This window comes from Coturnix japonica, chromosome 2 (genome assembly GCF_001577835.2).
Source record: "Coturnix japonica isolate 7356 chromosome 2, Coturnix japonica 2.1, whole genome shotgun sequence".
NCBI lineage: Eukaryota > Metazoa > Chordata > Aves > Galliformes > Phasianidae > Coturnix > Coturnix japonica.
This window is the reverse complement of record NC_029517.1, coordinates 121,594,195-121,616,718: the sequence shown is the minus strand read 5'-3', so window position 1 is coordinate 121,616,718 and position 22,524 is coordinate 121,594,195. Positions and strand designations below refer to the sequence as shown.

General features: G+C 40.3%; 1 protein-coding gene across 7 annotated transcripts in view; it reads left to right on the top strand.

Annotated features, from left to right (window-relative positions):
- The window catches only part of LOC107310501 (zinc finger transcription factor Trps1), a 209,685-nt gene that overhangs the window by 22,951 nt on the left and 164,210 nt on the right, over positions 1-22,524 (top strand). For 3 of the 7 annotated variants that reach the window (XM_015856214.2, XM_015856212.2, XM_015856208.2), the window contains exons 2-3: positions 14,431-14,587; positions 17,605-18,533. In XM_015856214.2, coding sequence (XP_015711700.1) covers positions 14,551-14,587; positions 17,605-18,533 — 966 coding nt within the window. In that variant the 5' untranslated portion in view covers positions 14,431-14,550. The remainder of the gene's footprint in view (positions 1-14,430; positions 14,588-17,604; positions 18,534-22,524) is intronic. The other 4 variants (XM_015856213.2, XM_015856210.2, XM_015856211.2 and 1 more) reach the window with 2 other exon arrangements.

The following is a 22,524-nucleotide window of genomic DNA, read 5'->3' as shown; positions in this document are numbered from 1 at the left end:
GAAACTGTAGGTAACTTCTGGTGGTGTTTTTGTTGGTATCCTGCCTGAACGAGGTGTCCGGGTGGGAGTGCAGAGCTGGGTGTGGACTGGTTGGACACCTCTGTCTCTGGTTTCTGTATGGGATGGCAGTTTTTGTGTGCATTTTAAAGATGTTTGTAGTCAATGTGAACTAATAACAACTTTTCTTGTCTGAACTCCTGTGTAACACAGCGCTCCAAATTCCACCCAGTGTAGCTTCTGCTGTGTAATACAAAAGCTGAATATCATTAGCATATCTTACAGAAGTATAGTTTCAAAGCATTTTAATGACAAGGAAGGCATCATAATCCTCCCTTGCATGTTATTTAATGAATCAGATTGCTTGCAATAATGATTTCACTTTTCTGAAGGCAGCACTTCCATTTCCTGGCAGATAGAGATTGTTTTCTGATGATTTTATTTTTTCCTGCCAAGTCTTTGTAACCCATCCTTCCTTTATGTGCAGCTTACTTTCATTCACTCAGGCTATCCCGGATGGCTTACCTCTCCACTTGACTTTCTCCCCCTGCTCTCATAAGCACCGCAGACCAGCAGGAGCCTCATTGTGTGGGAAAGCAGCACTCTGGTGCTTGGGCAGAAAAGCCTCTGGTGAGGAGCTTCAGCATGATGAACTGTGGGGCATCTGTGGGGCTAAGGAAGAGAGCATGGACAGATTGGGCTCTGTTGTGAGTTTCTTCAGGTGTGTGACTTGGAGATTTCTGTGGGACTTGCACTAATTCACCCCCTGGGCCCAGTTACAGTTCCAGCCCTGGCAGGGAGGGTTGCAGGATATTCATCAGCAGCTGCTGGAATGGAGCTGGGCTGAAAATGTGCTAGAGAACACTCCAGAGGAGAGGAGAGGGCAGCTTCTGTTACCCAGATCTTCGAGAATTGAAAACCTTGCATGTTACCAAGGGAAAGAAAAACACAACTATGTGTCTTTGTGTTGTATCAGACAGAAGGGCAGGCCAGATTGTGGCTTATCACAAAGCACTGGTTATAGCAAAGAATATGGATCGTGAATAAGTGCATATCTAAAAGGATTCCACTGTCATAGGAAAAAAAAAGTAATACTGGTATGTCATGCTGTTTGTGGGGAAAAAAGAGAACAGCAAATGGCATAGTGTCTGCTAAAGCAAAACAATGTGTGAAGGTTGGTGTGGCCCAAACGAAGCTCATAAAAAGCTTTTTAGGAACTGTAAGGCTTGTGTTGGTCAGTATGACCACAGAAGGCTTTTCTGCTTAGCCATCTGTTGCCATCTTTGTTTTTCTGTGGTGGATTCTGTGAAAAAAAGAGGTGTTAGCAAGCTAGAGAGATGGGGTGGCTCAAAGAACCAGCAAGGTGGTGGGCAGAAAAGTGGGAGGAAAAGGCTGTGTTTGCTTCAGCTGGAAAAGAAACAGACATCATCTTGTATCTCTTTGCTCCCATCCAAATAGATTAATCTCAGTTGGAAACTGACACTCAGAGTTTTAACAGATTTTGTCCTGCAGAAAAGGAGGGGAAAAAAACCAAAACCAATTGCTTTTAGTGACCAACAGTCTTTACTTTTGGTGGTTTTTGGAGGGGGGTGTAGTCAGAAAGTGCCTGAACTCTTTCCAGATGTATCTGCAGATCTCTGTCCCGCTCAGTCTTTGTACACATTTTACTGAACATTGTGGTGTCTTACTTTTTCTCTCCTGCTAAATGTGGCCGTCATGAAGTTGTAGTGGCAGAGCAGTGCGAGGAGCCCTGAGTTACTTTAGTTTATGGTGAACCTTTTGTGTACCTGTGTAGAGGACTCCGGACTTGCCTCCCTAATGACTAAAAAGCTTTCAAATTACAAAAAGAGATACTCATTGCCTGCGTGGAGCATGGCACAAACACACATATCAGTGACTGGTAAGGCAGTTAGATAATAATTAAGGAAGTGTCTTCTTTTTCACAAGCCTTGATAATCGGTAGTGTTGCAGCTTATCCTTTCTGCCGAAGTAACAAACAGTATTCATTTTGTATTTTTTACCTATATGTATATATGTTATATACATATATATATATATATATACATATATATATATATATATATACATATATATAAGTATATATATATACATATATATACTTGTTATATGTATATACATAAATATATATATAGAGAGAATACATTTTTATCTCGTATTTTCCCCGGAGATGGGAGTTACTGTCATTTTAAGACTGTTTACTTTAAGGAAAATGCAGGGAGTCACCTTGAAAATGAATATGTTTAAAAAAAGTAATATGGAGAAAAAGAATAACCTTTTCCCCATCTGCTTGCAAGAAAACAGTGCCCTTGGCATGTGCTTTTTCTCTTCTTTTGACGAAGAGTGGTAAATCTGTGCGTACTGTGACAAAGTGGATCTGTGTACGCTGTGCTGCAGTACTGTGGAAATCCTTAGCAGTGGATGGCTCTTTGAACATCAAGCGCACTATGTAATCCCTTTTATAAAGTGACCCACCTTTATCCTAAAATTAGATAGGTTTTTTTTTTTTCTTTTTTTGCCATGACTGCGTCGTCTGCTGGAAGGATGTTTCATAGCCTTACTGCTTTGTCAGTTAAAACTCTTGCTTCTCATTTTCAGCCCCAAAATTAATCATGGTTAGTCTATTTGTTCTTATGCCAACATGATCCAAAGCTTTACCCTCCCTGGTATTAACCTGCTGCTAGCAATTTTGTTGCTGGTCTAAATGAGCTTCACTTCAGATACTTGTAGAGAGTCCTATCTTCTGTGTCTTCATTAATCCCAGTTAAAATTAATCTTTTATTAAACATCATGAATAGTCTTCTTAATTCAGTGTCATCTGTGATATATACAGTGATTTACCTCTTCCTGCTGAAACACTTGCTTGGCACGTTTAATGCCTTATGAAGTGTATTTTTGAGTGGTTTATAATTGTGATCAATTCTTTTTCTTTTTTAAGTCATTTGAGTTAATAAAAGTTGCAAAGATTCTTGTTCCAGAGCATGCACTTGTTCTTAATACTTTTCATCATAACTTATAATGCAACTTTCAGTGGCTTTGTGTGTTATCTTAATACTTGTGTTGGTTGAAGATACTACCAGTATCATCTAATTTCCTTAGTACTTTCTGTATTAACTCACTCGAGTATTTCTCATTAAATCATCTGGGATACAGCTGTCTGGGAAGAGGCGTTAGGCCCTGATGGACCAGTTCAAATGGAAGACTTGAGAATGAAGTAGTTGAGTTTCAGTCTCTGCCCTGTCATTTGGCCTCAGGACCAGACTCTTGATGAGCATAAGAAAAGCAGTGTAAATACAGCCACAATATGGCTGTTTTGGGATGGAAGCTGTTAGCATATGATGCTGCTTTGCTGAGGTCAGAAAGGAAACAATGGTTAGAGACATTTCCCAGCCCTTGGCTGCCTATCTCACAAGGACTTCCCTTCCTCTCTTTTAATAATATACTATTTTATTTAATGGAAAAAAGGGAAAAAAAAAATAGAAGAAAGAAGAATGAAGAAATGGCTTAATAAACCAGGGTAGAAAGCTTATCCCTATATATTGCTTCTAGGAAGCAGAGGTTGACGAGGAGTAGTTGTTGTCTCTCTTGTTCACCAAGTCCCGCTGGCTGCACGTGCTGTGCTTTCCTTCCACCTTTCACCTGGGTGTCTGCTGATGGAGCCCAAAGCATGTTGGGGAATGATGCCAAGCCTGATTTTCTGGGAACTGTGAAATGTCCCACAATTCATATGTAGCCACGAGCTGATTTTGGGTTTTCTTGCAGAGCCAAGCAAATAAATGCCAGCCTGTCTGCTGCAGGGTGCGAGCTGATAGACACTGCTGATTAATCTCTTGAACATTCCTTTGAGAATTCAGTTTCCATCAGTGCATTTTAATAATTATTTTTTCTTTTCACTCTCACCTCTGTGTATTCATAATTAAAGGAAGCAGTTCATCCAGCAGTAAAAAGAAATCCCTGTCTGGTGCTTTCTTGTGGGCTTCTCATTTCCACGTTGCACAGCGCTGTTTTGGCAGTGTGGCTTGTACAGTGGTCATCTTTTTGCCTCATCATGATGCCTAAACCATCAACATTTCCTCACTTCTTGAATCTCAGCAGTGGGTTTGCTTTCCAGATCCAGGTCAGCCTAAGACATAGTGCCTTTTTGCCCTAATGAAATTGACTTGTGGGGCTGTGAATTCAGGATAAAATGTAGAGATCTGCAGGAAGCGATTAGCAGCTGGTTACTGGTGTAAAGGTTAATGCCTTATGACATTAAGATTTTTATCAGCATGTACAATTAAATGTACGCGAACAAAACTCCCAGACTTTGTGTACTCTTGCTGTAGCAGGATGGTGTCCTCTTAGAGCAACTGTGAGCAACAGCATCATGTGTGACAATGTTCCTCTTGTTTCTGTTCCTGCCTTTACAGGGAAAAATAAATCTCTAAATCCAAAGAAGTCTCAAGTCTGCCTGTGCAGTTCTCAGGACAAGGGAACTGCTGAGTTTGCAGCCTGTAATCTTTATTCTACCAACTGCTCTTGCTTTGCAGTTTCTCAGGAGTTTGGGTGGACACCTTTTGTATGTTTTTGTTGCTGCATTTAATATTTTCACAGAGTTCTGGAAGACCGGTTTCTCTATAATGCATCCTTGTTTTGTTCTCCAAATATTACGCCAGTGACTTACAGCCATGATTCAAATCAAAACATGAGACATTAGACATTGATATGGCAAGCTGTTAGAAGCAAGGGAGATGGCAATTTTCAGTAATTGCAGAGTCTGTTCAAGTGTGTGCATGCTGCCCAGATCGCAGCACTCTGTGGACATGCACCACTACCCTGGTGCTACTTCTGGTAATGTTTTAGGTAGATAACATTTGGTTTGGGCTAAACCAGCCCCACTTTTCTGCTGAGGTTTATGGTTCCCAGTCTCCCTGTTCTTCCAGTGCCACAAATGAGAGTCCTGCAGAGCCACCACTGGGCTGGGGGAGTGGGGCTGCCAGTTGGTGCCCAGCCTTTAATTAGCCTGGTGCTAGGAGCATCCTACACTGAACTGTGGGGCTGGAGTGAAACAAGCATGCCATCTGGTGAGCAGGCAAATGGGAGCAATGTGTAGGTCCTGCTGCTGTGAATGGAGTCAATGTTAGGTGCCTGTCCAGAGCTGCAACAATTTGGATGTGTGATAGGGTGGGAAATCAGTTGTTTTAGATCTTAGAGTCATAACAAGTAAATATTCTTATTTTTGATGGGTCAGGTTCTGTCAAGATGCTGTGGGATTAAAAAATGTCAAAGGTTATTTAAAGTAAAAATAAGACTCAGTCCTATGCTTTGTTTGGCCGGTAGATTCTGATCTGAAGAAGACCCAAATGTTAGCTACCTAACACATATGTGACTTTGTTTGTTGTAGTTTCTGTTCTTTATGCATGTATACACTCATCTTACTATCTACATACAAATCGTTATGCGAATGCTGTCTTACAGTAAGATTTTTATCTGTGTGATCTTGGGCTGTTCTCCTTACTCACAAGAAGAGAAGCCACGGAGAAGTTATGAAGATCATTTCTAATTCCTCTCATGTATTCTTTCAATACATACTGCTAACAAAGGAATTGTTTAGGAGATGCATAAATGTAATTTGGCTCTGATTTCATCTCTGTCTTCTTGTAAAGCAGGGCATCTTCGTAGCATAAATCCAGTTGTACCAGTTTTTCAGGGATAAGAAATTTATAGCTGATGCTGATTGCCCCCAAAATGACTTTAACTATTGTGAGATATTCTCTACAGAAATATCACAGTTTTAGGTCCCATATCAGTTAATCAAGTAATTTTAGGAGCTGGATTCCCTCCTGATTGCTAGTGGTACAAAGATCACTTTTGCAGCCTTATATCTTGTGGTTTATCAGATCAAACTGTTGCAGGAGTAATTATTTACTCTTGACTAGTCCCATTTTGGGAAGAATCTGCACACTGATGCGTGGCTGAAACATTTATCTCTTGGGTTGTTTTAAATAACAGTTGTGGATGTTCTGAAGCTATTCCTAGATTGGAAAATTAGAAGCAGCCCTAGCTGGGATTGATTGGCATGGGGAGAGCAAACAGCAACAGATTATTGATTGGGCAGTGGCTCACTGAGCAAAATGACATGGTCTGTGCTCAGCCAACTGGCTTATGTTTGGCAGTCCTTTCGCTCAGTTGTGGTTATCTTGCCCCATCTGTGTTGGACTCTCAGCCTCTCCACCTAATTGGCTGTGTTAATTTGTAGCCCGCACCTTCAGATCTCAGGTACATCCCAAATTCCTTAGCACAAGTTGCAACATTACTTCAAAGAAGGTGCTGTTGTAGCCTCTGCAAATAATTTTGGGACTTTTTGTAGACTGAAAGATGCCAGTGAACCCAGAAGTTGCTTTAATAAGTTGCTTTCTTCATAAGTGAAAACAGGACAAAAGCTTTCCATTTTTTTGTGGGATACATCCCAGCGCAGCAGATCAGCCTGACATCGTTGCTGGATGCTTCTTAAAACTGGTGAGGTGTTGGATTGGGGATTGAGGTGGCAAGAAGGCAGTGGAGGAGGAAGAGAGGAGTGGAGCGGTAAGGGTTGCTTGTAGGGGGGGCGGTTAGAATGGAAGTCTGTACTTGTACCTTTTTTTTTCTTTTCTTCTTTTTTTTTTTTTTTTCCTGTTTTTAAGGAAACTTAAAAATTGATGGAAAAGAGTTGAAGTTGGGTGTCTAGATAATTCTAAAACATATCTTAAATGGGAAAACGACTGTCCACTTCTGTGTGTTCCCTTTGGGCTGCAGATTTCTGCTCGATTCTTACCTGTAGTTCTTGTGTCTGTTCCGTACGCTGCACTGTGTAGATTCCACAACCTGTGTCTTCCTTATGTTTGTGGAAATTACGTACTTAACTCTCAGAAAAAAAATCAATTTTTGAATCTTTTCTGTACGTGTTTTATTATTCTGGCGGATCACCAAGGTTTAAATTAAATTTCCGATGTCTGTATGGTCGAGGCTAATGTGAAGGCTTTTGGCACTAGCCCACCACGCAATAAAGAATGAAAGCCAGTAGAGTAAGAAATCTCCTATCAAAAGCTGCAAGCTAGATTCATAAAATCACTTATGTGGGCATTGTGAGATTTTCCCATGGAATGCTTATGTGAGAATTGGGCAAAAACAGATTCAAGAAGAACATGATTTGCACTGTGTGTATTCATCAAGCAGTCAGCAGCCGAAATCGGCACCCCTTGCCTTCTGTAAAGGAGTGTCAGCACACACGGCCTACAGCAGGGCTCGAGGAGTCTCCTTGCTGTGTGCCTTCCTTTCTCCTTTCCCACCAGAATGAATTGGTAAACTAGAATTCATGTTCCATAGTGAACGTGACATATTTGATTCTTAGGGCCACTTGAAAAATGTTTCTTGGTTCTAAAGCATGTTCGTAACAAAGCGTTATGATGGGTGAGTTACAGGAGTAGCTTTCTTATCAGCAATTTACTTTATTCCTCAACTTAAAAAGGAATAGAAATAATAGATAAAAGGGCAAACAATAGGCGCAGTACTCACAGTGAATCCATTTTCAGTTGCTTTTGTTGTTTTTTGTGGTACATCAAGAAAGTGTTTCTGAATCAGCGTGGGGTCGGTATGATCTGTGCTGCAACAGAGATCCTTTCCTAGGTAACGGGGATGCTTCCAGAGGCAAGGTAATTCACCACTGCTTTGGCTGGAGCTGCTACTGGGCTCCAGCGTCAGTTCTCTGATTTCTGTCAAGTGGCCAAGATTTCTTGAATAGGCACAGCTTTCTGTTTTGTGTGGAGAACACACAATCCACTCTTTTGTTGTGGTTGCCGCTGCTGTTGTTTCTCCCCCATTCACAATGGAGAGTGGGGTTACTTGTGCCGAGTGCAAAACCAGTGCCAGAATCTGGCTTGCTTGAATTTGATGTGATGTTAATTTTTGTGATAGATGTAGAAAGTATCAGAGATGTTGTACGAATCCCCCTGTATTATGACCTCCAAGTCAAGAGGGCGTATTGGTGATGAAAGTTTTATCTGTCATAGGAATATGAGGATGAGAGTTTACTGGATGATTCAACCCAAATGTATAAAAACTGTTTATATAGAGATTGCCAAACATTTTCCATCATTTTTCCTTTTATCTAAATTCTTGAATATATTACTAAATAAAATAGTCTGCATTTGGAATGTGTGGCTGTGGGATATATGGAAGCTCACAGCATGTGGGGGGAAGCGTTAGAATAGGGAAATACAACAGTTTTGTAAACTTTACGTGAATATAGGTACGTCGTATATAGACTCAAGATTCAATTTGCTGATCAAAGCATCCAAATAACTTTGGATTTAATAATGTCAGCAATGAATGCTAATATATGGAAATTGAAAAGCATGGAGCAACAATAGCTAGCCACGCTTACCTGTATTACCCTGCAGCATGTAGATTTACATTTTTTTGTTTTGTTTTGAAATCACTGTTTGGAAAATGCGTGTTCTTTTTCCCTTCTTCCATACTTCTGAATGTGGGTTCTCCTGAGCAAGCTTAGACAAGATTTAAACTAAACAATAGGGGAACATCAGAACCTTTGAAGGCTTGGCTTGGATAGGTACCCGAAGCCAAAGTCTGCTTTGATGTACATGGACTCAACTCCTTTTGCCCTCGGTTGCCCTGTCTTACCTATGTAACTTGTGTCTGGAAATTCTTGCCAATTTTTTTTTTTTTTCCTTTAAAAAAAAAAAAAAGAAAAAAAGAAGGAAAAAAAAAGGTCATTTTTGCAAACTCATGTTCATCTTAGTTCTAGTCTGGCTGGAAAAGTACTGCAATAATGCCCTCTCCGGTGGTGATCTCACATTGCTGTCTCAGGTCCAGGTTGTAGTCTTCTCACTTAGTAGTTTTGGTATAGCTGAAATTTCAACTCTGTTTCAATGTGATTTTTTTTTGTTTGTTTTTTTCCTTCTTTTTTCTTTCTGTTTTTCTTCCTTTACATAAAAAGAAAATTATGTGAACTTCTCTGTAATGGTGGCCAAAACCGTATTCTTTTTCTGTTTCATCTCCTAAATATTTTTTAGTTGAATTTGACTGAAGTTTTGGGCTGAGGAGCTTGTATGCCTTCTTTGTTATGTATAATGAGCCTCACCTAGCAGAGAAAGGAGCTGGTTCATGCTTCTCTCAAAGTCAGTGAGACCTTTACCTGTAGTGTCAAGGAAAAGAGGATCAATGTTTAACGCAAAAGAAGGAATGAATCACTTGTAGCTATACCTGGTTGCTCCTGCCTGGTAGCCAGGTCACCTTCATTCCTCATCCCATGTAGCACTGTGCTTGCTTCTGCCAGCACACTGAACTAGGTTCAGTTCTGAGTCATTTGCAAACCCTAAGCTCCCATTGTCTTCAAAGGACATTTGGATTAAAAAGAACATCGTGCTTACTCAGGCTGAAAAGAAATTGAAACATTCAAGATCGCCACACCTTCCAGAAGGTTTGGAAAGATGGTTTGTTACCATAAGGACTGGGTGAATAGGGGGGATGTGACGGATGGACCAACAGTCCAGAGGAACTTTGATTAATCTCAGTTGACAGTGCAAGAATGATGGGAAACTCCAGTGGAAAGGATCAAATTCAAAATGCTGAAAATATTTGTTCTTAATAGTTCCTAGTTAGATTGTAAATGCAGAGCTACACGACACCGTGATCGTCATAATGTTCAAATAGACACTGGATACTTTTATTGGAAGTGAGGATGTACAGATTTATTTAACAACAAATCATAGAACGTAAATGAGAGATAATTAAAGGATATAAACCTTCTTACTCTTCTGAAAATAAGCCACTGTCTGAGTGCTGAGGATTAGCAGCGATTTATTTTTCACAGAGGTAGGCGATTCTGTGTCAGTCCAAAGGCACTGAACCTTCTTCGGAGGATCTGGTGTTGGCTGTTCTCCAGGGCAGCACAGCAGGCTAAATGGACCTCTGGTCTGATCTAATAGGGAATGCTCTGCAAATCCTCTAAAGAGTAACAACTGCAAATTAATAGAATAACCAGAAGATTCAGTGAGGATGGTAGGGCTTTCCTAGGAGGTGTCAGTCCTGGCAGAAGTCAGTTATTTCATTGCAGTAAGCAAATCAGACTGAGTTCTCCCTGCAGTGCAATAACAACAGATTGGGAGGCATGCAAAGCAGCATCAATACATAAAAATTAAACTACTTTTAATACACAAAGCTGAGTTTAGATAAATGCAGAGCAGGGAAACAAAGGCACAATATTCTTTGAAAGTATGGCTTTTTTATGTTGTTTTGGAGACTAATTTCCATATAAATAAAATGTCAGCTTATCCTGTAACTGTCATGATAAATTGGAGCGTTTAGGCTTTTGCGCAAGGTGCTCTTTCTGTACCTTATTAAATTACAGGATCTTGGTCTTTTGCCAAGTGCCAGGTTGGAGCTCTCTCTGCTGAAATGCAGGGAGGGATGTGGGCCTGAAAGTCGGAAGGAGTCAGGTTCAGAGCCGAGCTGAGAACCCTGTCTGCAAGTCACCTGGAACGCTGTCGTTTTTACATCTCTCTCTGTAGATCTTTTCATTTACTCATAAAATGTCTCTTGTATTAATTTTCTTGTTTCTTGGGGTTTTCCAGGGCTTGGACCACCAGTAAATGCAGGGCTGCAAGCTGCTGTGCTCAGGCTCCCACAGTAGGAGAAGCACTTCTGGAATCTTTGGTTTTGGGTGCTGTATATGCTAATATTCCAGCTAGCATTGCCTGTTCAGATAAATCACCTTTTGGCTTCACTTTCTCCTGAAAGTGTCCGTCTGTTGTTCCTAACCTCTCTGAAGTGAGTAAGTGTCTGCTTTGTACCCATAGAATGGTTAGATTTATTCCAGTGGCTGGATGACTGCTAGTACTGTGCTGCATTCTAAAGCATACGGAAATAGGAAAGAGCATTTTGAATTCATTTGCTGTGAATTAATAAAGAGTTTTATTTGATGAGATCCATTTGAACGTGATGACACTTCATAGCTGAACAGGTTTTAAGATGTCCAAAAATGCACCTGTAGAGATTTGAGAATGATCGGTGTTGGGGAAGTAAATTTTAATAGGAGTGAGCAAGCTTCAACAAAATACGACTTTTTTCCTTCTTTCTTTTTCATTTGTCTCTTACTGCTGAAAAGAAATTGAGAACAGCTCTTGGTGAGCTGGTGATCAGGGACCACTTGGAAGGACCTGGAAATGCATCAGGAGAAGGGATGTGGTGAGCGCAACAGCCTTTTGCTATAGGACTATAAGGCTGTATGATACGATTTTTCTCCTTGCGTTTTCTAGATTGATGAAGCTATCATGGCTTCAGTGGTGCGTGCAGAGTGTAGAATATCAAGTAGATATTTCGACCAAATGAAGCGTCTGATGCTGCCAGATGTTACTGGTATGAAGAGACGTGTTCTACTCCAACCAATGACAGGCAGGAAAGACTGGCCCATAGAAAAAACATATCTATAGCTTAATTAGCACTTAATAATTAGTTGCTTTTGCTTAGCACTTTGGTAACGTAGTCTTTCGCTTCCTGTGTAATGTATTAGAAGAAGCTGGGGAAGAGGTCTTACTTGAAGAAGGAGTTGCTTGTAGTTAATGCTATTCTGCCCTCCCATGGTTTAGTATCTGATTCTGGAGTTGCTTACCCAGAGGCTTCTTTCTTCTCCTTCAGCAGACAAAGGTGAAGATGGGACCTTTGACCAGTCCTGCCTTGCTGTGTCTTAGTCTAGGGTAGTTTGCATTTCATTTGATAATCTTCAGCAGAGAAAGCATAGGGCAACTTCACCTGGATTATCCACTGTATTTACAGATGGTGATGATTACTAATTTTGAAAGTGCTTTAATTAGAAAAGTCCGAAGCCTTTGAACTTGGGGCTATTCTGGTGGTCTCGCTGGCTTTCTGGTTGCGCTGAGGGCTGCACAGAGTGCTGCTCCCCGGCTGGTAACACGCAGAAGTTCTGTCTCAAGACATGAGATTTTTGGCTTTAGAGCCTTTGCTCCTTGCAGCTGCTCTGTTGTGGAGAGCGGGGAAAATGGTGTAAGGTACGGGCTCTAGACGGGTTAAGGCTTTATGGGCAGGATTGAAGCAGATGCTTTGAATGCTGAAGGGTTTTTTTTTCTTTTATATATAAAGCGCTGCAGACAGTCTTTGTAGCATATTTATGTGTAATAAGCTGGGTTTTGTTTTTTATCTTTTTTTTTTTTTTTTCTCTATTATTTTTTTTAATTCTGTGGAAAAAAAAAAAAAAAGAAATTAAAACCACAGCAGTATTTTCCCATGCAGCTCTGGTGAGCATCCTGCAATCTCACATGATCAGCTGTCCTGGCGGGGTGGAGTGTGGGAAGGTGTCAAAATATGTCTCTCAATTTTTTATTTATTTTTTTTCTTAAAAGGGAAAGCCAGATGAGTGCCAAAAGCCCTGCTCTCTTCTTTAGCCCTGCAGTAACGAACTACATGAGTGTATGTTATTAAGATGATAAGATTAAATTTCTAGCTGCTAACATGCTATCACAACAGCAAAGGGGGATGAAAGATCTTGAAAAAATTATGAAAATTAGCTTGACGGTCTCCTTTTAATAATAAGATCACTCCCAACCCCAACAGACAGTGTAGGCTAGAATTCCACAGGGCTTTTTTGTGGTCCTAATGATTTTAATAATACTTTGTGCTATGTAGCACCTTTCATTAGAGGATCACAAAGTGCTTTACAGTCACTAATTAATTAAGCCTCACAACACTCCTGTGAGATAGGTAAGTATTAGACATATATTAAGCTGAGACACTGAGAGTTAATGATTTTTTGCTGCATTATTCTGGCAAAATGATGGATGTTTAAGCACTGCATGTGTATTATATATGCGTGTGGGGGTGTGTAATATATATGAGCGCAAAAGTATTAATTTTACTCTACCTTAACAAAGAGGCCCTACTTGAGCCTGTTGAATATAAATGTGTATTTTCATTTAACACGGTGCTGCAGCACATTGATGGATAACATCACAGTCTTGTAGGCCCTTGACTCAGTTTGCTGTTTGTAGACTTGTTCAGATATTATTCAGCGGTGTATCACGAGATTCAGACCTCTTCATAAATTCTGTTAAAAAGAGAATATGACTAAGACTTGACCTAAACCTGCAGAGCAAGCAGAAGGCAACAGCCGTACTGTTGCAATAGGCTTTGATGACAAGTCATCACGTTCAGTAAAAGTAACGAGTAGCAACAGTGACCCATTGTGAGAGCTGATGATCAGCAGATAATTATCTTTTGTCTTCACCACACATAAAAAACTGTTGCTTATCAGAATTTGCCTTTTTTTTTTCTTTTCTTTTTTTTTTCTTTTTTTCTGTTTTTTCTTTAAATAAGTGCACTTGTCACTATGGTAATTCATTATTGTGAATTGCAGGCTGATTTTAGTAGAGGATTCCACCTTCTGCTTCTGGGTACAAACTGATGTGGCTGCAAAACAGAAAAATCTCTGTTAGATACAGGAATTGGGGAGAGTAGCCTTGCCTGGTTTTGAGGGAAACTGTATGTAGCTGTTAGTATTTAGTTCGACTTGAAAGTAGTTGAAGGTGATCAGATCAGGTAAACGAAGCCACACGATTTAAAGGATAATTTCAGTGTAAGGAAAATCAGGTACTAACCCCTGGATTACGGATGAGTTCTGCAGCTCGGAACGTACAGAGTTTGCACAATTCAAGACACCTTTTCATTTACATCAGGCTTAGTCTTCTTTTTTTTTTTTCCCTTTCATTTTGGAAACATGAGCATTTGCAGTGCTGAAAAAGGTAGTTCTGTCTTAGTATCTATTCAGCACTTGGCCTCTGCTGAATGGCCAAGAATTTCGCTTGTTATTGTGGTGTCATTTTTGAGATGTGGCTGGTTACCCATTAGCAACCAAACTAATAACACTAAATTCATTGCAACTCGGGCTCAAGGCAGCCAGCAGATGATAACTTGCAATTGCTGACAGCAGAGCCTGGATTGGAACTGGTTATTTGTATGCCATTTTCACTCCCTTTTAACCCAGTCCCTTTAGAATAACTACCTGCTGAGCTACGTGAATTTTCAAGATGCTTTTCTACAGCATTTATCCAGCTGATTTTCAAAACTTACTTGCAGCTCATTTTAAACTTACTTTTTTGGTGGACTTTGCATCTAAGAGAGATTTTGCTTTGCTTTCTCATGCTTGTGTGTGTGTGTGTGTGTGTGTGTGTGTGTGACTGTCTGAGGAGAAGACAGCTATGGTATTTCTCATGCTTAAGGGAAGTAGAGTACAGACAGTATTTGCATAGTGCCCACTAATAGATGCATGTATATATACAATAGGCATAACAATGTTTGTAAATAAAAAGCTTATTTTGAATACATAACTTAGGAAGGAAAACCTTTTTTTTTTGTTTTGTTTTGCAGATATACAGATCAGCTCTCAAAATGTCTTCTGTGTCTTCCGTGCATCTTCTAAGACAATTGCATTAGCCTGCCTGCTAGTTGACTAATAGAATTAATAATTGTAAAAAGCACTAAAGCCACATGCCTTATGAAGTCAATGCTGGGTATGATTTTACAAGTATGTGATCCATTTTTTCAAGTGAAATTGTTAACTGAAAACATTCTTGGCACACAATAAAGCATTGTGCAATCTGTTATTTGTCTTAGAAATAATAATTTCAGAGTGGCTATATTCTTTCTGTATGTAACTTATTACTTGCTAGGGGATGGTTTCTTCAATTTAGGAGTACTGCAGATGTAGTTTTATTTACATAATATGTCTCTGAAAAACGATAGCGGTAGAATTTCAGTGACAAAAAAATACTGCCTTTTTTTTACTGTCCCCCTGAGTGGATATCAAGCAAATAAATGTCAGAAGATTTTTTTTCAGAAATGAAAAGTAGAAAGGGAAGAAAATCCTTTTGGGTTGAACTTCAGAAAGCTTCGATGTTTAAATCAGTGTTGTTGTCTTCTTTTTCATTCCCTGAGTGTAGAATACTGCATGAAAGAGCTCCGTAAGGCAGTTTTTTTCCCTCTTCAATTAATGCACAGGCATAGGGATGTGTCAGGAAAATGTGAGCTAACGTATCTAAGTCTGGAGTGCTGTCTAGTTAGACTGTGTACGGTCCAGGTTTTTCTTTTCTCTGCTTTATAGGGATTTTTTTTCTGTCCTCTCTGACTCTCTTCTGTCAGTTGCCATGAAGATAGCAAAATCTCTAAACTTTCCTTATCTGCCAAGAATATCTATAACAAAAACATTTTAAAACATTGCATTCGGTCTTGTTTAATTTTGACTGAGGTAACAGCTACAATGTTTACTTTCTTGATTTCTGATTTTTCTTCACTGCTCTCAGTCCAGACTCCTCTCTCTGTCCTCTAGCTGCCATGAAATGCATTTAACCAGTAGTTATTTTAGAAACAGTTTGAGCTGTGCAGCCAGGTTCCAAGATGAAAAATACAGGCTTAGATGAGCACCTACCAGAGATGCCCACCAGTATTTTTAGTGTATGTCTACCAGGAATGTTCATGGATTCCAGCAGAGAAGCAGCAGTGCTAAAAGAACTATCTTTATACCTTGAATTATATATTTGCGTATGTTGTTGTAGTAGGCTGAGTCTGTAGTGTCATAGTTCTCTCACCATAGCAGGAAATCTTCCTTTTCTCTTAGTTATGAGCAACTTCATAGTTCAAAAGTTATTGGGGAAAAAAACAGTGAAATTCAGTGCGTACATATCCTGGTAGGTGTGGTTGATATTAAAGACAAGGCACTTAACATGTGTGCCTCCTACAATGAGGAATCACAGTAGGCATTTAAGAAACCTATTAGGACCACACCGAGCGTCAAGATTTCTGTAATAGCAGCTGGCATTCCGTGTGAAAGCCATCTCACTGCAGCCCATGCTGCCTGTGGATCGGCTCAACCACAAAGACAACAGAGCCAGCCCAAGACACAAGTTGAACACTTCCCTTAAGAAGTCGTCTGTTTTTATCGACGTAACATGCAGTGCCCTTTCATGTGGAGCAGATGTAAATAAGAGGATGTACAGACGCCTGTTCTTTTATTTTTAACCTCCGTCCCCAGCCGTACTTCTCAAAGTACTGTTTTGAGAAGGTCATCCTCGGCTTTCAAAGGTCTGGATTTAGCACCATTCGGAGTGCCTCAGTGCTGCTCCTAGAATCACCAGGTGGTCCTCCCTTCGCAGAGCTATAAATACACGCTCACATACATACATATATAGTGCCTCCGCATGTGCCCGGTGACGGCGGTCCTGGGAATGGGGCTGGGGCTTCAGTCTGCAGCTTGCATCTTGTGTGTGGCTCTGCAGGCTGCTGCCACTGGACCACACGCAATTTGGCAAGGAGAGGCATCCATCATTGTATACAGCATTGGCAAAGATAAGAGCATAGAAAAAGTTGTAGCACATCTGTCTTCTGCCCATAGCTAGCATGTGAACACAAATGGATCAAAGCTGCTGGTGGTGAATATCAAATCCAGAACCATACAGTGGAGAGCGAAGGGAAGTTTAATGTAATTTCTTTTTCTGAGTAGGCTGTGGAAGGTGAAGATTTGTAGTACAACAGGAATTTGGCTTACTACCTGGTGTGCTCTGGTTATTTGTGTTCCACACTATCCCATGTCCAGCTAGAGGCTCATTCTCTGGTGTCAGACTGCTTCCTTCTCTCTGCTCCTAATTGCTGTCCTCTCTGAGCTCTGCCTTGTGGATGCGGCAGGAGTGCCTGCACAGTCAGCAGCAGTGGCCTTGTCTGAAGGGTGGGGCTGAACAGAGGGGCTGGCATGCTGGGATCCATGTGGGTTCCAGGTGTTCTCTGGGTAGATCCCTGCGCTGCAGCACAGCCATGTCAAATGTCTGGGTCCAGGCCTGTAAAATTTTATTGACAACGGGCTTCCTAATAAAGTTAGTTTCTCTTTGTTTGGCAAATAGAACTAATTACATGAATAATGGACTGTGGGGCCAGACTCTTGAATATCCATATAATCCTGTCTGAAGTTTATGGGCAGTACAAGGGGGAGCTTTTGCTATAGAGAAACCGATACCTGCTTAGGAAAAAACTACTTTCTCTGAAACCTCCAAGTTGCTTACTCTCCTAAGTCTTCTTCCTTTATAACTTCAGTGCTCCTGACTATGTCTTTTAGGTGTATTTTTTTGTTAAGCTGCTTTACATGTGCTTGAACAGTATATGGACATCAGTCTACCAAGACTTATTTTTTTATCTCAGTTTTTAAAATGTCTTTTAAAGGAAATATTTCTTTAATGTTAATTCTGCTGGATTATTATCTTCAGAAAACATAATGAAAGATGTAATTCACTCCCTGCTATGGAAGTGTTTTCATAGGCTTTAAAGTTCTCTTATGTGAGTTCAGTCTCATGTGACCATTTCTTTTTAATGCAAAGTTCCTGTTTGCTGTGTAGACTAAAAGCCTATTTGACAAAACGTTTCTGTAAATGTGATGTTTTTCTATAGCTGAGAATGCTTTAAGAAGTGCCAGACTTGTTGTGTATCTTGAATAATTCTATAGGTTTTTTTTTTTTGCTTTTTTTTTTTTTTCTTTTCTTTTTTGTCTCTCTGTGGTAGATATGGTCCGGAAAAAGAACCCCCCTCTAAGAAACGTTGCTAGTGAAGGTGAGGTACAGACCCTTGAGTCTACAGGTACTGAGAGTGAAGAGTCTGGAAGGAAAAAAGAATTTTCCGCAGAGCAGATGCAAGAAAACACTGACCAGCCTGATGCGGCAGAGTTGAATAACAAGGAGGAGCTTTGCACGCATGTCCAAGAGCCATCTTCCAGCATTAAAAAGGACTTGAAAAGCTCAGTGCTGAGTGAAAAGGCTGGCTTCAATTATGAAAGCCACAATAAGGGAGGAAATGTTCCATCCTTCCCTCATGATGAGGTGACAGACAGAAATATGCTGGCTTTCTCATCTCCAGCTGTTGGGGGAATCTGTGAGCCCTTGAAGTCTCCTCAGAAATCAGATGCAGATGACACCCAAGATGTGGTCTGTGCCCCATCAGGAGATGCAGCAGAGACAAATGAGGAGCATCAGATGTCGCCAAAAGCTTCAGATGAAACAGTGCAAGTGCAAAGTGGTCAAACTGATGGCCAAGGCTCGAGCCCGGTCCCCATGGCCTCAAAAAACCCACAAGTGCCTTCAGATGGGGGTTTAAGGCTGAACAAATCTAAAGCAGATTTGTTGGTAAACGATAACCCAGATACGGCGCCTCTGTCTCCAGAGCTTCAGGACTTCAAATGCAACATCTGTGGGTATGGTTACTACGGGAACGACCCCACAGATCTCATCAAACACTTCCGCAAGTACCACCTAGGACTGCACAACCGCACCAGGCAGGATGCTGAGCTCGACACTAAAATTTTGGCTCTCCACAACATGGTGCAATTCAGCCACTCCAAAGACTTCCAGAAAGTCAACCGCACTGTGCTTTCGGGGGTGCTGCAGGACATCAATTCCCAGAGGCCTGTCTTATTAAATGGGACTTATGATGTGCAGGTTTGTATTTTTCCAGTCTCCCCGCTTCTGCTAACTGCCTTCTCAGCTGCAAAGTTGATTGTTTGCAAAGCCTCTCCTGCCTATGCGGTTAAAGTATTTTATGTAACCTGCTTAAACCTTATGAACCGTTTGGGTCTGCTTTAGCCAGAATTGCTGCAGGTCTGCTTAGCATCTTGTGTAGTGGAGTAGCAGTTGGCTTTTCGATTGGTAGTATTTCAGTGTAAAATTTCATCATTCTGATAATCAATAGTAAAATACCATAGTCAGCAAGCAGGCAGATTGCTACATCAGTAATCATATCTGAAGGATTTGCTGTCGTTGAAAGAAAATAGCGAATAATAATGAATAATAACAACCAGATAGACAAAAGACAGCAGCTGGAAATTAAAAATATAATCCTAAATTATCAGCTACTGGGAGTCAAGATTTGGCTTATTGGTTTTTTATTAAGATTAAAGAAAAAAAATGACAAGTCTTGGCGGTGCTGTGGTTGTCTAGTGCCAGATAAACAGCATACACAATGGGTATTTGAAACGTTTTTAAGAGTAACAGCAATGCACAATGTTCTTCACTTAAGAGAGTGTGCCACAGTCATTTTCTCATGTTAATTGGAGCAGGGGAAATAGTGCATTTCAGATATTGCAGTAAAAAAAGAAATATTACTCCTACCATAAAGAAGTGGAGTCAGAAGTTTTATTTTCTTGGAGTTTCTACTGGTTCCTTATCAGTTCATGTGCAATTAGTGGAGAAAAGTCTTTGGCGCTGCATTTTTTTCTTTTTTGTATCCTCCCACGAATGTGCTGAGAGATACCGAGAGATGTTGTAGAATACCTCAGTACTCTGGGATAAAGGTTCAGATCTTAAGGAAAGAAAAAAAAAAAAACGCTGCTAAGATACGCATTCAAAATGAGTTTGAATGTCCATCTAATTCCAAGAGCATGTTTGTATAGGCTGTGATGTCTGACCTCGTAGCACTCAGCAGACAAAACACTATGTTGTGTTTAAAAGAAATTACAGTAAGTGGAAGGCATTCAATAGCACTTGCAGAGGCTGAAGCTATAAGGAAGAAGTTTTGCAACCCAGGTTGGGATGGTTAATACCTTCTCCGAGTGAGAAGCTGAAACAGGAACACAAGTCAGGAACTTGAAGCTTTTAAAATGATTTAAACTTCTCCTCTTTTTACAGAAACTACAACTTCTTTGTGGAGCAGCAAATCAAACTAAGGTTGTTACTCTGACTAAAATCTGCAGTCTTTGAACTGCTGTCTTATTAAAAGATCACCTCACTGTCTTGTGTCAGACACTCTCTCCTGTCAAACTGATTAGAAAGCAAATACGTGATTTAGTTGAAGGAGGTTAGAAGTGAATAATGTCAGAATGTGAAATGATGTTTTATAATTAGCAAGTAGTATGATGTTAATACCTGGATTTCCTGCTATAGTTTCAGTTTGCTGACTCCGGGGACAGCATCTTAAAGAAACTGATCCATGCTGTCAGGAAGACATTCTAACTGGAACAGCTCAGGCATACAGTGTAGAGGAATTTGAGTTTCTAAACACACTTTCATTTCCTCCAAACAATTGTTTCGTTAGGTCCTTAGTTATTTATAGGAAAGTTTATGCTTGATTAGAATGAGCTGGACACTTTTCCTATGCAGTGCTTTCAGAAATAAAACAGATGTGAGAGCTATCTCAGTTTGAGCTGATAGAAGTAGAAATAAAACAGCTGAACCTAGACTATACTTGTCTTCTAAACCCTGGCAGTTAGATACTGCAGGGAAGACAAAAAGCGGTAGGAAACAGCCCATAGATAATCTACTTAAGATCAGTCTTTTCTCAGACAAAAAACGTTTTCCAAAATAGAGCAGACAGCCTATACAACGTTGGCAATTTATTTTAAAGAAAAAATTGGATCTGGAAACTTAATTTTTAAGAGTGCTAATTTTCCCTGCCCAATTTGGGAAGAGAAGATTAAATAAGCTTTTGTGCCAAATGCCATACTTCATCACTTGCACATGCACCAGATGTTGATCCAGAACATGTCAGAAGATAAGTAACTGATTAATATTTTTATGCTTTCTCCTCCCCCACTCTCGATACAGAGCAGCTTTGTGAGATTCATAAACAGAGTAAAAGAACATTTGAAAATCCCCTTTGCACCCACACATGTTTATGTTGCTACTATGTCCATTTTGGAGGGGTTTTTTCTCAAGGCATCTGAATGTCTGGCATATCCTGCAGCAGTGAAGGATTGCACTGCTTGGAGCTGCAGCTACAGCTTTTTCAAGCTCCTGCACCAAACGAAGGAATTGAACCCAAGTAATTGGTTCATCTAAATTTGTGTAGGTATGAGGCTAAGGGGAAATAATTTCTTTCTAGTTAACTTGAAATAGTAGTGGTCTGAACTTAAGGTCTGATTTACTGATCCTTTTGCTCTTAACAAACTGTTCCATTGTAGCTGGGCTGGAAGGTATTGGTAGATTTATGGTCTCGGGCCAGGGAGCTGGGTGCAGAAGCCAGAGGATGAAGATGAGTAACTTAGATCTGGCTCACAGCAGTCAGCTGGAGACCACCATATATGAAGATTTGTATTAGTGAGGCATGCTCTTGTGCATCATAGTTTGCATTCACAACAAAAGTGAAGAAAAGGTATCTGAATGCGGGGCAACCAGCATCTAATATCTGTTGGTAGGGGTGTGCCTCCTTTGCTAAAAATATTTTTGGTTTTAGAACACAGAAGTAAAATCTATTGTAGAACACTTCTTTTTTTTTTTTTTTTTTTTTTTTTTTTTTTAAAAAAAATAGAACAACCTCCCCCCAAGGCACGGAACACAGGTTTCATAGGGCTTTTTTGTACTACAGTCAGCAAAACAGTGCAGATACACATTTGGCTTCACATCACATCCAGCTACAAAAATATTGGGATTGTGTTTTGTAATACATAAAGAGGATTTAGTTGGGAACCATGTAAATAATCCAAGATTTCTGGCGTTAATATTGTCTTGTATTTGATTTGAATATTTAATCAAGCAAAACTCCACTGTCTTCTCTGAAGATGTGATTTAGTTTTGAAATTCTCTTGTATATATTGCACCCATTTTCTTCCTTGCAGGCTTTTATTTCATTGAGTTATAATAAATTGAATAAGACCGAGTAAATTCACCGAGCTGTTTTCTGGAAGATTGGCTTACTTTTCTGTATAGATGGTAGAAAACATTTGCTAGCACAGCTCTGAATTCCAAGACGGATGTGTTCTCAAAGCTCTACTGCCGTCACCAGAGTAATACATAGGTTGCTCTAAAAGTAATGCCTCCCTATTTATTTCCATGGAAACTACAACAGATAGGAAGACCACATTAGCATTATTTGATAGAGCAGTTTCTCAGCTGCAGACATAGTTTTTCAGTGTAGTCAGAACCATTAGTTATGGATTTTCTCCAGTAGTGAACAAGAGCATGCGTGCCATGCTTGTAAGTATCTGCACCAGTGGGGGTGACCACTGTTTCACAGCTACTCTGACAGAGTAATTGCAGGGAAAATGTTGGCCATGCAGTCCATGTTTCATTGGCCCATACACATGGAAGTCACAAAGTGCCAATCTAGACTATATGTCGGGTGTGGTAGGATGATCCAGCCAGGATTGCCAGGATGTTCCACTGTCTTCAAACTAGTATGGGGCCAAGCATTATTACATTGCAGGAGAAATGTTGCTTTGTTCTCTGGCCTGACTCTGAAGGTTTGAACCTTTTGCTTAGCCAGTGTCATGATGTAACAGTCAGAGTTGATGTCTGGATTCCAGGAAATTCAGAAGGATCCCCCCAGTACTATCCTAAGACAGTGTGTATCACTGTACCTGCTGAGGGCTGTGTCTTGAACTTCTTCTCTATGGGGAATTCATGTGTTGCCAGTCCATGGACTGCTGATTTAATTCTGGCTCATAGTAGTGTCATCACATTTCATCACTCATGATGGTGTGATCCAGAAAATTTTCAC